This window comes from Dipteris shenzhenensis, chromosome 14 (genome assembly GCF_047967505.1).
Source record: "Dipteris shenzhenensis isolate YYH24624 ecotype China chromosome 14, Dip_SZ_1.0, whole genome shotgun sequence".
Lineage (NCBI taxonomy): Eukaryota > Viridiplantae > Streptophyta > Polypodiopsida > Gleicheniales > Dipteridaceae > Dipteris > Dipteris shenzhenensis.
Window position 1 is genome coordinate 34,933,988 of NC_141609.1, and position 15,107 is coordinate 34,949,094.

Genomic DNA, 15,107 nt, shown 5'->3' on the forward strand with positions numbered 1-15,107 from the left:
TGCCAAAGGAGTAGAGGACAAAGGCCACTACAAGATCAATGCACTAATAATGTGAGACAATGAAGATGCCTATGGGCATGAGAGATTTGGCCATCACCAAGCAAAGATCGAGGATGGTGGGTGGGCTCACCTCATTCATAGGTAGATATGGAAGGAAGCAATGAATCAGGGCAAGGAACCATTGTAGCTAGTTCACTCAAACATTTGTGGGCTAAAGCCTACAAAATCTATATTGGAGTAGTGCCATTCATCAACCACTTCAATTGGATGTTCTAGATATACACTCTATCCAAGAAGTCTCATGCCTTCAACAAATTCAAGGAATGGAGGGAAAAATTAGAATGGGACACTAGGAAGAAGTTAAAGATGCTTCTTATGGATAGAGGGGCCTAATTCACATCGATTGGATCTGAAAATTATTGTAAGCAACTGGGATCAAGACGCAACTCATGATAGCAAGGACATCCCAACAAAATGGAATGAAAGAATCAAGTGATCATTGAGATGGGGATGAGCATGATGAGATGAAAGAATCTTCAATGTTCATTTTAGGTAAAGGTAGTCAATGCAGTCCACATTTTGAACCAACGTGCAACAAACGTAGTCGAAGGGAAGAACTTCTGAAGGCATACACTAAGAAGAAGCCTCTTATCAAAGCACCCCCAAGTATTGGGTTTGAATTATTCAATCCATATCCACTACAACAAGAGGACCAAGATGGATTCAGAAGCCAAAATTGTATGTACATCAGCTACAATGAAAAATTAAAGGCTAACAAATTGTATGATTTGGTGACAGGAAGCTGGTCCAAGAGATTGACTCCTAAGATAGAGGAGTATCCTTGGCATCACACTACTCTAGCGAGAACCTAATTCACTTCTAGTACCAAGATCAAGTTATTGAGGATTCATCTCAACATCATGTTTCATATTATGAATAGGACTAACAAAAAAGAGTTCTAAGCATACCGCATGATAGAAAGGATCACCTCCTTAGCTATTACCAAGCTCGCCAATAAGCATGCATGTGCTAATGCAATGACATTAGGACCCCTACTAGTATGGTAATAATGCATGAGTATTCTCTATCAAACACCTATACTTTTACAAGCCTCCATGAGTAGACATGGAGGCTCCCCTTTGGCAGGATTGTCGCATAAACTTGGTCCTCTAGTGTTTCAGAATTATCCTCTCTCATGTAACCGCACTACCCAATTGCTGGCATTTGCAGTTTTCAAGGTTTGGGATTTATATATCTTTACACAATGCTTGATGTCCTCCAATGGCCCATGGCCCATCACTGAAATAAAAGGTAAAAGTGCCATAGCATTGGCCACCTGTACATGATGTCAGTCTTGTCTAGAAAATGCCAAATCTAATTTGTGACAAGAAAAAATAGATCGTTGTAGTATAAACACCAAACTCGGGGCCTAATAAACCGAATTTGGCCAGCCTTCAAATCCATGATTGAAGGCGTTTACACAACGGTGCCTGCCCACATAAGAGAAGGGATGTGCAGGTCGAAGTGGAGGCCGCATGTGGGAATATTATGGGATCCTCGAAAAGGGCACACATGGGACATGGGCAGTCAAGACCCCCTGCTCAACACGGGTTTGCACGATTTCGCATGTCGATCAGATAGGGGTTCACACCACCTGCTGGACATCCTCAAAGTTAGGTGGGAAGGAATCGAAAAAATCGGGCATGGACCGTGTTTGCCAGAAAGTTTGTGTGGTAGATGGAGAGAGTGGGGCAGCTGGAATTCATGGAGCGGTCTAACTGGGGGGGTCGAACCCGCATAGTGTTCACAGAAAACATTTTTCCCAACAAATCACAAAACTTGGGGTTTCAAATTTTGAAGCTTTTTCGTGAGAATTTGCCGTTTTAAAAGGTAAAATATAACTAAATTGCCCTAAATTTTGTAGATTTTACAAAATTGAGAAAATATATTTTACGGGTGAAAATGAAAATGTTACAGGTTCATTGTATATAGTTTGCAAGTTTTATGTGAACACTGAACCCGCACGAGTTGCTTAGTCAATCGCAGGCATGCAGGTGTAATAAACGGGTGGCAGTTGGGTAGTGAAACTGTTCTACGGGGTGGGTGGTGGTGGTGTGAACCACCAAGGCGTCTAGGCGCCTGGGATTCTGGAACCACACTGATTGTTATTATGATGTTATCGCACCAGGGAAAGGGGTGGCTTGACAGAGGTGAAAGCAACAACAAAAAAAAGGTGTGACCGAGATGGTAGTAGGCTAGGGTGGGTTGGGTATGGGAGCCGAACCTAAGGGTACCGAACCAGGGGAGGCTCGGTGAGTCGTCTAGCACCTCAGGTTCGGAGGGGAGCCCATAATTCTGATAACCCTCTGCTTTTTTGGCTCTATCTATCATCTGCTTCAAAGCTCCTCTTCCGCCATAGCCACCATAGCCTCCATATCCACAGCTCCTCCTCCTCCTCCGCCATAGCCCTTCTCCCCTCCTCCCTGAACCTCACTCCTCCCCTTTCATGTTTCATATGGCCTCCCCCATCGACCTCCTCGACGCCACCTCCATCCCCCCCCCGCCCCCTTTCCCCTCCGACCTCCCTCGTACCTCCAACATCCCCCCCTTGCCTCCCTCCCCTTCCACCCCTTCCTCCAAAGAAACCGGCAAGAAGAAGCGGGTGACCCCCCCCCCCCCCCCCCCCCCGGCCTGTGGGTTTATCGGATTTCGTTTTTTCACTAACATCGCGCTTTGTGCTTGTCCTGGATCGAGTTTTTGTTTGGTCTAGTTCTTAGGAGGGTGCTTTTTGCTTCGTAGTCTCTCCTTCACCGCTACAGATCACGAAACATCTTCTTGTACTTGCTTTATGTTTGACTATCGAATTCCGCAAACTCGGTATTGTTTCGGCCGGCGCTCGATAGCGTTTGTATACATGATTAATAGAGTGGCTTGTCCTTAATTTTTAACATCCTTCTGATGTTGCAGGTTATTAGAGCGGCTAAGTTGAAACAGTGTAAGCTTGATGCTCGCCGTGAGCAATGGCTAGCACAAGGTATGTTTCTCTTTCTATCTGGTTGATACATGGGAGACAAATATTGATTTTTTTGGGGCTTATCTGGTCGCTCGCAAGTTAAAACGAAATCCTCTGAACAGTGGCAGGCAAGCTCAACAAGTCCGAAAGCTGTGCGTCCAGTCAGGATGACAGGGGTGGCAAGTCTCCGTTAGGTGCTAGTGACGGGGGTATCGCGGAGAGCGGCTTGAACGGGAGCAAGGGCAGTATCGATGAAACGAGATTGAAAGCCATGCGGCAAAATCGGGATATGCTGGATGTCGCTTTAAAATTCGGAAAGGCTGAACACGAGAATGGTTTTCAGGGCGGATCTGGCACCTCCGATTTGCGTAGGGATTCAGAGGTCCGAGAGCGTACAGCTTTGGAGCGAAGAAAACAAGAATCGTTGGGATCTCCTTCAGACGTGGGTTATCTCAAAAGCAGGGTTGACATGGGGGAAGGAGAAGGGAAGGCCAGTGAAGAGTCTTCGCATGGCTTCTCAAATTGGTCCAGCAGTGATACAAGCACAAGTCCTTCCAATAGCAGCCGTGCAAGTAGCAGCTGTGGTGGAAGTGATAGCGATGATGATCATGCGAACGAGGTGGACGATTGGGAAGTTGTGGCTGATGCTTTACATGTGCAGGCTTCATTACAGGAGGCCACGCCAACTAAGACACAAAAGCAGTTGTCTGATAGATGTGAGCCCCTGGAAAAGAAAGCCACGATGATATCAAGTGCTGACTTGGACAACTGCGTGCTGAAGCCAGAGAATAAGTACAGATCAGGTACCTCTGGAGCAAGGATGAGGGCAGATGCAGGCAGGGCTTGGAGACCAGATGATGTTTTTCGGCCTCCCACCCTTCCACGTTTGTCAAAGCAGCATAGCTTTCCCCTTCAATCTGGTACTTCTGTGTGGGATGCTTCCCATGGAAGCATTTGGGGACTACCTCCTGCTCCATCTCATTGTCCTATTTGTACCGAGGAATTGGATCCTACTGACTCTTCGTTCATGCCTTGCTCGTGTGGGTTCCGCCTATGCCTATTTTGCCACCATAAGATTGTCTTGGGTGATGGTCGATGTCCTGGATGTAGAAAGTCCTACAATATGGAGGTTGCTTTGAAACTCTCACGCAGCGCCAGTGTAAGGCCAAGGGTATAAGACAATTTTGAGTCCTGAGTATTTTTCCCAGTATAACGCTGTTTGTACAGCAATTCTTTTGCGCAGTTGGGGTATTGTGTCCATGTACTTGATCAGTTTGTAATGCTATGAGTCTTACATGGTTAAGAGTTCTTCAAGTTTGTCACCTTGGGTGCTGACCTGCTTTTTTTCTAACCAGATGGTATGATGGCGTTGTGTGTTGCACTTGATTTTTAATGCTTTGATTATCACAATGAAAGCTGTGCCATTGGCACTGCACATTGTACTATGTAAAATTTTTAGCCCACGTATAGTGCTGTTTATTTATTAAAACAACTTCCTCGCAGAGAACCACACTTAACCACTGTGATTTCGCCCATGTGCACACATGCAGGATTTGAGCACCGCTTAATTTGTGTAGAAATTCATCCATTCTTGTTTCAGGTTGCATGAATAATTACTGGGTGAAGTCTTTTGGAGATCACCGTGTGTATTCTTAAGCTTGTGAGTCTGGCAATGATCTCTGTAGTACTTAATGCCTCACTTTATGGAGCTTTTGAAGATAGCACCAATGTTGTCTATATGGTTTGCTGCCATTGGCTCGATTGGACTGTACAACATGATCGAAGAGTCGTTTGGGCATTTAATCCGGTGTATATTTATTTCTGCAGCGCTCCTAGGCCCGATTGGTTACGTTCTCTTAATCTAATGTAGTGCTTTGGTTGAGTGCAGCAGGCTTTTCTCAGGAGAAACTGGATTGCTGGAAATGCAGTCATTTTTCCTTCTTCCAACTGTTGGAAATCTTGATGCAAGGCAATCATAAAAGCAATTCAGCTTTAAGATATTTCAATGGAAACATGGATACTTGAATGGATTTGTTTAGACTTCCAATCAACAATTAGTACAAATTCTACTTGGGTGTTCAATCGGGGAGACTATTAGATATGTGGTGGGGTCAAGCCAGCTACTCCGAATGGAGTGTGCAGGATGGAATGAGGCGACTTGTGAATGAAAAACAGTGTCATGAGAGTATGATAAACCCTTCAATAAAAACTAGATATCAAAGTTGTGCGCGCGGGAGCTGGCTTGCATGTCATTAAAATGTTTATCGAGAGAGTAGAAAGAAGATATCTGCCAGTGTGTTCGATGGTTGACTGTCAGCTATAGTTCAATAATCAGCAAAGTTGAGCAAGTGTACACATGGCATTGACATTGTTGCTGACGGCTGATGTGGTGTGTATACTTGTGGATGCTGGCTTGCATGAAAATCATGTCATTAAAATGTTTATATTGAGAGTAGAAAGAAGATGTCTGCCAGTGCGTTCGATGGTTGACTGTCGACTATAGTTCAATAATCAGCAAAGTTGAGCAAGTGTACACATGGCATTGGCATTGTTGCTGACTGCTGATGTGGTGTGTATACTTGTGGATGCTGAAGGGACACTGACTGCTACTAGTCATGTCATTGGTCGGCCACTGACTCAAGGGTGCATTCCTCGTACTACTGTGTGTTCCTTAGTACCTCCCATGATAACATACTGCCACCCATGCATGTCTTCCTTTTTGTGTGAATGCCCTGCCTGATTTTAGTGTTGTTATTTGTAAAACATGAGGTTTAGCTGCTTGCTTTCTGTCCAGCAGATTCATGGTTGCAGGCATCTGCTCCAGTGCAGTTCCTTCGTCACCTCTTGAGGTGTACTCCCAACTGGCTTGCAACTTCTCCACTTGATCTTTGTGTTGATCATAAGGAGATTGAGTTCATGTTCGCTCATCATCATCCGAACACCTTGCATTTGACATGGCTTTGGCCTTGCAGCCAAGCTCCTTCAATGAATAGTTTTACATTCGGCTCCTAATGGTTCCGGTAAGCCACCTCATTTACTTAAAGTTGTTTCCTCATTTGTTTCATTCAGCATGGTCTGTTTGCCAGCTCCTCTCAAAGATTGTGCGCTTGCATTGTAGGTGTCAATTGCTCAACACTTGCTTCCCGAGCAACTCTAGGAATGCCTTAAAGCCCATTCAAATGGTTATTGGTGGCCAACTTCACTCTGTCAATTCCTCTCAACTTCTGTGTCCCCTTTGGTATCGTAGTGAATTATTTTGCCTCTCTTTTGTATGGAACGACTGGCATGGGCTTTGTTGCTGCGCTTTTTCTTTCACATCTATGTATAGGGTTAGTCCTACCAATATAGAGAGAACTTTTGGGAAGGTCGTGACTCAAGATGAAAACTTGATGGATTGCTAGGCTATCTTTACAACCCTCTATTTATGCGCACTCCTACAAACTTTGCCCACCGAATTAACATTGCAATTAAGCAAGATTGTGATTCAATGAAGCACAAAATTGGTCCACAGATTCGTAGAAATTTGTAGCATTAAATGGTCATAATTCCATGACAAAGGGGAATGATGAAAAAGATGAGAGTAGAGGAGGCGGTGAAGACACATTCCACATATTTTACATCAAGTTTTGTTCCTCAATTCATCCGGAACATGTACATAAGCAAGGGAGCCAAATACGCTCAATTGATTGATCAAGGGCTTAATTATTTTGAATCTTCTTTCTTTGGGTCATGTTCTACAAGATAATTGTGGGACTTCCGTCCATCAAATAGATTGTTTTATCACATGCTTCTATCCAATATTTTCTTGGAACTTTCTTTTCATCAAGATACATTGATTCAACAGTGTGACTATTTTTTCTTTGTAAGACTCCATTTTGCTCTGGAGTGGATTTGCATGTGAATTGTCTTTTGATGATATAGTATCCACAAAATGCATTGAACCCATTTGCTTTGTACTTGCAACTTAAGAGGGGGACGCGTTAGGTACAGGATCGTAAGTTGTACTAATTGTACAGGCTTCCGTTATGTAGTCACTGTGCTCACATACGCACATACTATGATTTTTTTAAAGTTTTCTTTTCCAGTTTTGGATGCTATTATATGCACCAAGCGAAACACAAAAAGGTCTTGTACATGCACCCTCTACTTACCTAGTGCCATTTAAAAGGTGGTGTTGAGGATGGTGTAAATTGCATCATACCTGTAGGGCATTAGGGGTAAACCCTAACCCTAACCCTAACCCTAACCCTAACCATAACCCTAATCTTAACCCTACGGGGTTCACATGTATATATTCATGTTATGTTCAATACAACTTAGTATACAGGTAGCTATATTGTGTGCACTCCTCTGATGGCGGAAGTGAGAGAGGGAGAGAGCACACAATATTGCTACCTGTATGCTATGTTGTATTGAACATAAACATGAATATGATCAGAATGTGTGGGCTGATCCATGCTAGCATGTGGTATATTTACGTTTGATCTCTCAAGACCAATGAGGCTTGAGTCTGCATCATAAACTGATACATATCCTGTGGCAATGAATGGTCGAAGTAGGTTGTCTTTTCACTCACAGGGATCTCGTTCGGAGTCATAACTGGTGTATCATCAACTGCGTGATGTGAATATCTCCATGTTGGTCTGGTGCTCTGTGCAAAGAGGCTTACCGGTGTACCAACAAGATTGTCTACCCATGAGAACACTGTATGAGAGCTACCACTAGCGGGCTTACGCTAAATTGTCAAATCTGAACCAAGTCATGTGAGAATATGGTATGCCAAGGATCAAGCCTGTAAGTAATCGATGACAACTGAGTATCGGACGTAGCCAAGAGGCTTCACAAGGCTGATGTGTATGTGTGCAGGAAGCAATGCCATAAAAGAGTAAATAATGTATGACTTTACATGGGTGGCATGTGTGTGCAAGACGTGTGCAACAATCCTGAATCCGATGAAGGGATAACTTTGCCAAGTCACACTGAAGTGTTGAACTGCCAAATGTACTGAACTAGTGTCATATGTGTGAGTGTATACAATGATGATGATAGATCTGAAGGGACTGACATCGGTAGTGAGGATTCAATGATGTTGACCTGTGAAAAAGTCAGAAGGTAGATCTTAGGTGCTCATTGCGTAGAGCACGATTTGGCGATCATTTTTCCTTTTCATAGCTCTGCGAAATTCCCTTTGGATCAAAAGTTATGGCTCTGAGAAGGATAGGCCAAACTTTGATCACAAGAGGGGTGGTCAAAATGATGTAGCACAGTGATGATGTGGCACTTGAGAGTGCTCTCAACGAAAGCAAGAACGGAAGAGGGAGAGAGAGAAACAGAGAGCCACACAAGTTTTGGTGGGTACAGAACACCCTAATCTTCTTTTTCATTCATTTATATATGTGTTTGAGTATTGTACATAACCGGGGTAAAGGCATAGTGACCTTTAACCCCCACAACCTCCCACTTAAAGGACAATGTGCCTTTAAGGGAGAACGACCAATGAGCATACTATCCACCAATGCCCATCAATACACGACAATACTCAAACCGCTAACTAGGTAGACTCTTCGTCAGCATATCTACAGGGTTATCATCTGTATGAACCTTGGCAAGCTCTATGCGCTTGTCCTCAAGTACCTCCCTAATGAAATGGTACCTGACCTCAATGTGTTTAGTCTTTGCATGAAAGACCGGATTCCGTGCTAGCTAAATAGTACTCATGGAATCACTATGCAATGTCGATACACCTGTATGAATCCCCAAATCTCCCACTAGCCGATCAAGCCATATAGCCTCCTTGCAACCCTCTGTGGCTACAACACATACTCAGCCTCTGTGGTAGACAAAGCAACGCACTTCTGTGTGCGAGACATCCACGACACTGCACCACCTGCAAAGGTGAACACATAACCAGGAGTGGATCTCCTACTACTCACATGCTCTGCATAGTCTGAATCTGTGTACCCAAGTACACGCATGTCTCCTCTACCAAAGCAGATGCACATCTCCTTGGTACCCTTCATGTAACTCATGATGCACTTAACTGCCTCCCAATGCCTCTTTCCTGGATTAGCCATATACCGGCTAACAACTCCCACTACAAATGCAATGTCTGGTCTAGTAGCTATCATAACATACATAAGACTCCCAACTGCTGATGCATAAGGAACCTTGGCCATCATGGCCCTTTCCTCATCTGATTTGGGACTATCTGTACGACTCAGTTTCACATATGGAGGCAATGGAGTACTCGCTGCCTTCCCCCCCTCCATATTGAAATGCTGCAATACTTTTGTAATATACTCCTTCTATGAAAGCCAAAGGAGTTTCCTACTCTAGTCACGCGTGATGCGCATACCAAGAATATGACCTACAAGTCCCAAATCCTTCATATCAAAGGCCTCATGCAACTTGGCCTTTAATGCATCTAGCTCATAGGTATTCTTGCTAGCCAATAGCATATCATCCACATATAGTGCCAGGATTATCAGGCTATCATCCTTAGCCCTTTTAGTGTAGAGGCAGTGATCAATTTCACTCCTTGTAAAACCCTAGGACTGAATGAAAGCATCAAACTTTTGATACCATTCTCTAGGCGCTTGCTTAAGACCATAGAGACTCTTCTTCAACTTACAAACTAAATGCTCTTTGCCCTTTTCTTCAAAGCCTTCCGGCTGCACCATGTAAAGTTCCTCATGCAAATCCCCATGCAAGAAAGCTGTCTTGACATCCATCTGCATAAGCTCCATATCCTCTGATGCCACTAGTCCAAGCATGCATCTAAGTGTGGTCATTTTCACAACTGGAGAGAATATCTCATCAAAGTCCACACCCTTCTCTTGCTTGAACCCTTTAGCGACCAAATGGGCCTTGTACCTAGGCACATCATCACTTGTGACCTTCATCTTGTAGACCCATTTACATGGCAATGCTTTCTTTCCATGTGGCAAAGAAACCAAGTCCCAAGTCTTATTCTTCATAAGTGAACTCATCTCTGATTGCATAATAGCATACTCCCACTTGCGTTGATCCTCGCGCATCATAGCCTCTCTGTAGCAAGAAAGCTCCCTGCAATCAGTAAGCATCACATAGTCTACCCCTGGAACAAACCTATCAGGCGGCCTAGACACTCTAGATGATCTTCTCAAGGGCATTTCAGCTTGCTGTCCCACCTGCATATCAGCCACATTTGGCTCATCATTTCCACCAATAGATGATCCATCAATTACCCTTGATTGTATACCTGTGGGAGTACTTGGTGGTACCATTTCTTGCACATTTGGTGCATGGACAGCTTGCTATCTATCAACATATGCAGGTGGATTCACATCCTGGAAAGTGATTCTCCTCATTTCCACATCTCTCATGGATGCTCTATGCATCTTCTTCTCATTGAAGACTACATCATGGCTGCGTATGATCTTCTTTGCTTTTGGATCCCAGAGACGATAGCCCATCTCTCCACTTTCACCATAACCCAGAAAGATGCATTTCCTAGACTTAGGATCTAGCTTCTTTCGAAGCTCTTTTGGCACATGTGCATATGCCTCACACCCAAATATATGCAAATGAGAGTAAGAGGGCTTCTTGCCACTCCATGCCTCTTCAGGAATACCACCATCCAAACTCTTACTAGGTGATCTATTGATCACATGCACTGCAGTCTTCATTGCCTCAGCCCAAAAACCACCAGAAAGACTTGCATTGGAAAGCATGCATTGCAACCTTTGTTGAATGGTATGGTTCATCTTTTTTGCAACTGGATTTTGCTCTGGAGTACGAGGGGATGTGAGCTCCCTCTTAATCCCACGTGTATCATAGAAATGCTGAAAGTCATGAGAGAGATACTCTCCACCATTGTCAGTCCGTAGGCATTTAAGCGTTCTACCTGACTGATTCTCAACCAAGGCCAGCCATTTCTGAAATACCTGGAACACATCATGTTGAAAGATATGGTGCCATGAGCACATGTAGAGCAAAGGTATGAGCAAAGGGTAAGCTGCCACATGGCATGGAGGAGATATCCCACATGTGAGCAAGCAAATGGATGTAAGTACCCTCACCTATAAAAGGGAGGTTCATTTGAAGGAATATCAATCAAGCACTTTGCACTCTCAAGATTCTCTTTATGAGTCCAAGCTAATCTATCTTGGAACCTAATTGACTTGAGATACATGTCATGAGCACTCTCTTCATCATGTTTCCACATAGGTTCCATCCACCTTAGAGTGCTCCATAGATCCTGAGGCACACATGTTTTGTCATGGTATCAGAGCATAGGTTTAGCTCTCCTAGTTTAGCTCATTAGTAGTTCACTAGGATTGCTCCCATTCGTAGATTAGTTGTAGGCATGCCTTAGGAACTCATGAGTTCTCCTAGATTAGTTTTTAGTTTTTTTAGATTGAGAGAATTCCGTCCATTGAATGAAAATTCCGTTCATTGCTATGAGATATTTCCGTCATTCTTGATGAGAGAGAGAGAGAGAGAGTTCCTTTTAGAGATCTATTTTGTGAGATAGATCTGTGAGAACTTCTTCTTCTTCTTCTTTTTCTTCTTAGAGAGAGCTTGTGAGAAAGAGACTCTCTGATTGTTCAGTTTGTTGAGAGTGTTGAGAAAATTCGGCTTCATCGACCTACGCAACTACAGTAGCCAGTGAAGAAAGGACTCCACGAAAAGTTTGGGCAGCTCCACGAATCCAATGAAGGTGATTGAGTGGCTGAAAACAGAAGTCGACGTTCACACAGGGCTCTTGCGCCTCCTACGTAGCCTACGACCTCCAAGCTCCTAACTCCAGCGAAAGCTTTAGCAATTCAGCACTCCAGTGGCTCCTCGATTAGTGCCAACCCATCATCTTGACCGCCTCAACCTTGTCTTTGCTCTACAGCAGTGCCTACCAGCAGCCGTTGCACCTGATGGCAACTGCAAGCCACTAGAAGCTAAGCTACTACGACGGCTCACCTGTAGCTCACAAAGCTCTACAGCTGCATCTACAACAGCAGCGACTATTAGATGAAGGCGCCTCCTCCGTCAACCGGTTGTGCAACGAGATGGTCTCCTGCAACAACATCTGTTAACAAAGCAATCAACTGCGCTTCAGCAGCCCATGCTCCAAACCACCTCCTCCAAGCGGATAGCTCTAGTGCTCCTTCAGCCAAGCCTTCACCGACAAGACAAACAGCTCCTAAGGAGGCAGCCAAGCTCCAACTGACTCTGCTACGCCCTCCACCGATGGGCAGTCTTCAGCGCACAGACGAAGAGCAGCCAGCAATGAAGCAAGATCGAAGGAAGATCGCATGCACAACCAGGCCACGTGGCAGATCAAAAGAAACTATGGTTAAGTTAACTCAACCCACACTTAACAATGTTAAGTTTAGGTTAAGGATTGGTTAATGGCCACATCACCAGTGCCACTAAGCACACAGCTTCTTTCCAAGCACAGTTTGCAAGCAACATGTGAATCCCTGTGCCACATCATCAAAGGCCCCTTCTTCTTCACAAAACTTCGACAAGCCATAACTTGCAATCCAAGAAGAATTTGGACATGCTCCAAAAAGGAAAAGTGATCGTCTTTTCGAGCTCTACGCGCCTGTCAGATCAGAATCATTGTATGCAATTAGACACTACCAATATTGAAAAAAATCAATTGGTAAGACCTTTGCAACAAATGTTAAAGCAAAGCATGAATGCAAACATCATTGTCAGAAGCATGCCAAAAGCACAAGTGCATGAGATGACCATAGCAGGAAGCATGGCATCCACACACAAAGCATTAAGGCACATGGAAGAACAAAGCATCATGCAACCAGCTACACCAAGCAAAGAAGCAAACGCCATCGTCACCAAGCCATGAGCAGAATGACATGAACAAAATGTATTGAGAAACAAAAACCTTGCCAACCTTGCCTATGTTTTGTAAATCAAGCCTGACCACCTGAGAGTAGCTATGAAAGCACCCAGGGGAGGTATTGACATGTAAAAGCCACACTTGACCACCTTAAGTAGCAATGCATGCACTAAGGGGAGGTGATGGAATGTAACTCACATCTGACCACCTTGCAGTAGCCAAAAGATTATGGCACCAAGGGGAGGTGTTGAAAGATATGGTGCCATGAGCACATGTAGAGCAAAGGTATGAGCAAAGGGTAAGCTGCCACATGGCATGGAGGAGATATCCCACATGTGAGCAAGCAAATGGATGTAAGTACCCTCACCTATAAAAGGGAGGTTCATTTGAAGGAATATCAATCAAGCACTTTGCACTATCTCAAGATTCTCTTTATGAGTCCAAGCTAATCTATCTTGGAACCTAATTGACTTGAGATACATGTCATGAGCACTCTCTTCATCATGTTTCCACATAGGTTCCATCCACCTTAGAGTGCTCCATAGATCCTGAGGCACACATGTTTTGTCACATCACTCTTCCGAGGTATAGCATAAGCCCACACTTTCCTAGTTGCATCATCAATGAATGTCACATAGTATTCAGCCCCGCCTAATGACCGTGTAGGCATGGGACCACATACGTCTGAATGCACCAAATCAAGCTTTTCAAACTCTTTCTTTCCCCTTCTTTTATGGGCTGATTTAGTCTGCTTCCCATAGAGACAGTGCTCTTAAAATTCAAAATCAGAGAAACTCAAATGCGGTACATAACCCAAACGGCATAAGAATTTCATTCCATTCTGGCTCATGTGCCCCAACCTGCAATGCCACAAAGAAGTGCTTGGCTGCTTGGTTATTGCAACAACATGATCAAATACCCCTGATACATGTAAGGGATACAAAGTCCCACACTTGGCACCCCTGACCAAAAGCATAGAGCCCTTCTTAATTTTCCAACTCTGAAAGCCAAAAGTGGTGAAATCTAGCATCATCTAGCTGACCCACTGAAATAAGACTCTTGGTCAACTTAGGCACATGTCTCACATGTTTCAAAATAAATGCAGACCCATTTGCAAAAGAAAACTTTATGTCACCTGCTCCCACTATGTCACATGCATAGTCATTTCCAAGATGCACACAACCTGTCTTTCCATTGTCATAAGTGGAAAACCATTCCCTATGGGGAGTAACATGGAATGAAGCACTAGAATCTAAAATCCAATCCTAGGAATATGCATCATTTGAAGTGGTAAGCAACTCTACAGATAAACTAGACATGAAGAGAACATCATTGTCACTATCATGTGTGACTGCATTGATCTCCTCGATCTTCACTTTTCCTTTGTCCTCCCTTGGACTCTCTTCCTTTTGATTTGCACCCCAATTTGCATTCTTTTTCTTATCCTTTTGCTCTCTTCTCAGCTTGTAGCAATCCTTTTTCATATGGCCCTTCTTGCCACAGTGGTAACACTCAATGTTCCGTGCCCTGGATTTGCTATGAGACTTCCCTCTTTCTTGGGACTTCCCCCTGAACTGTGATCTTCCCCTTTGCACATTTAAGGCTGCATCTTGCTTGTTGCCGTCCATAGACTTCCGTCTAATCTCCTCGGCCAACAGGCTACCCACAACATCATCAAATTTCAGTACTCCACCAGGTGCAGAGTTACTAACAGCTGTACGGAAGGTATCCCATGAGGATGGCAATGAACATAAGAGAAATATTGCCTAAGTCTCCGCATCAAAATTCATCTTTTGAGCCTGAAGCTGGCTGAAAATAATAATGAATTCATTCAAGTGAGAAGCAATGGAGACCCCTTCCTTCATCTGCAGCTCAAACAACCTCTTCATGAGGTAAACTTTAGTAGAGGCAGTTTCCTTTTCATAAGTGGCACATAGTTTCTTCACAAATCTTCCGTAGTTTGCTCATTTACTATTGTGAAATAAACTGACTCTGCAAGATGAAGTTTAATAGTAGATTTTGCTAATGCATCCAACTCATTCCAATCATCCTCAGACATATTTGCAGGCTTAGCTTCAATCCCTACCAAGGGTTTAATCTGCTTCTTTTGAATAAGCACATCCCTTATTTGTATTTTCCACAAAGAAAAGTTTGTCCCATCAAACTTACTAATGCTAAAAAACTCCTTTTCAGACATGGAAGAGGATGCCATGATGCAAATGAAGCAAAAATTCCAAATGCTAGTGCCTACAA

The 15,107-nt window shown here is 43.8% G+C and overlaps 1 protein-coding gene across 1 annotated transcript; it reads left to right on the forward strand.

Moving 5' to 3' along the window:
• The first annotated feature begins 2,341 nt into the window (after nt 1-2,341).
• Nucleotides 2,342-4,343, forward strand: LOC147894529 (uncharacterized). Its single transcript, XM_087384789.1, has 3 exons — nt 2,342-2,662; nt 2,968-3,034; nt 3,136-4,343. Exons 1-3 carry the CDS (start codon nt 2,507-2,509, stop codon nt 4,188-4,190), a joined length of 1,278 nt encoding a protein of 425 aa, XP_087240915.1. The 5' UTR covers nt 2,342-2,506; the 3' UTR covers nt 4,191-4,343.
• The last annotated feature ends 10,764 nt before the right edge of the window (nt 4,344-15,107 follow it).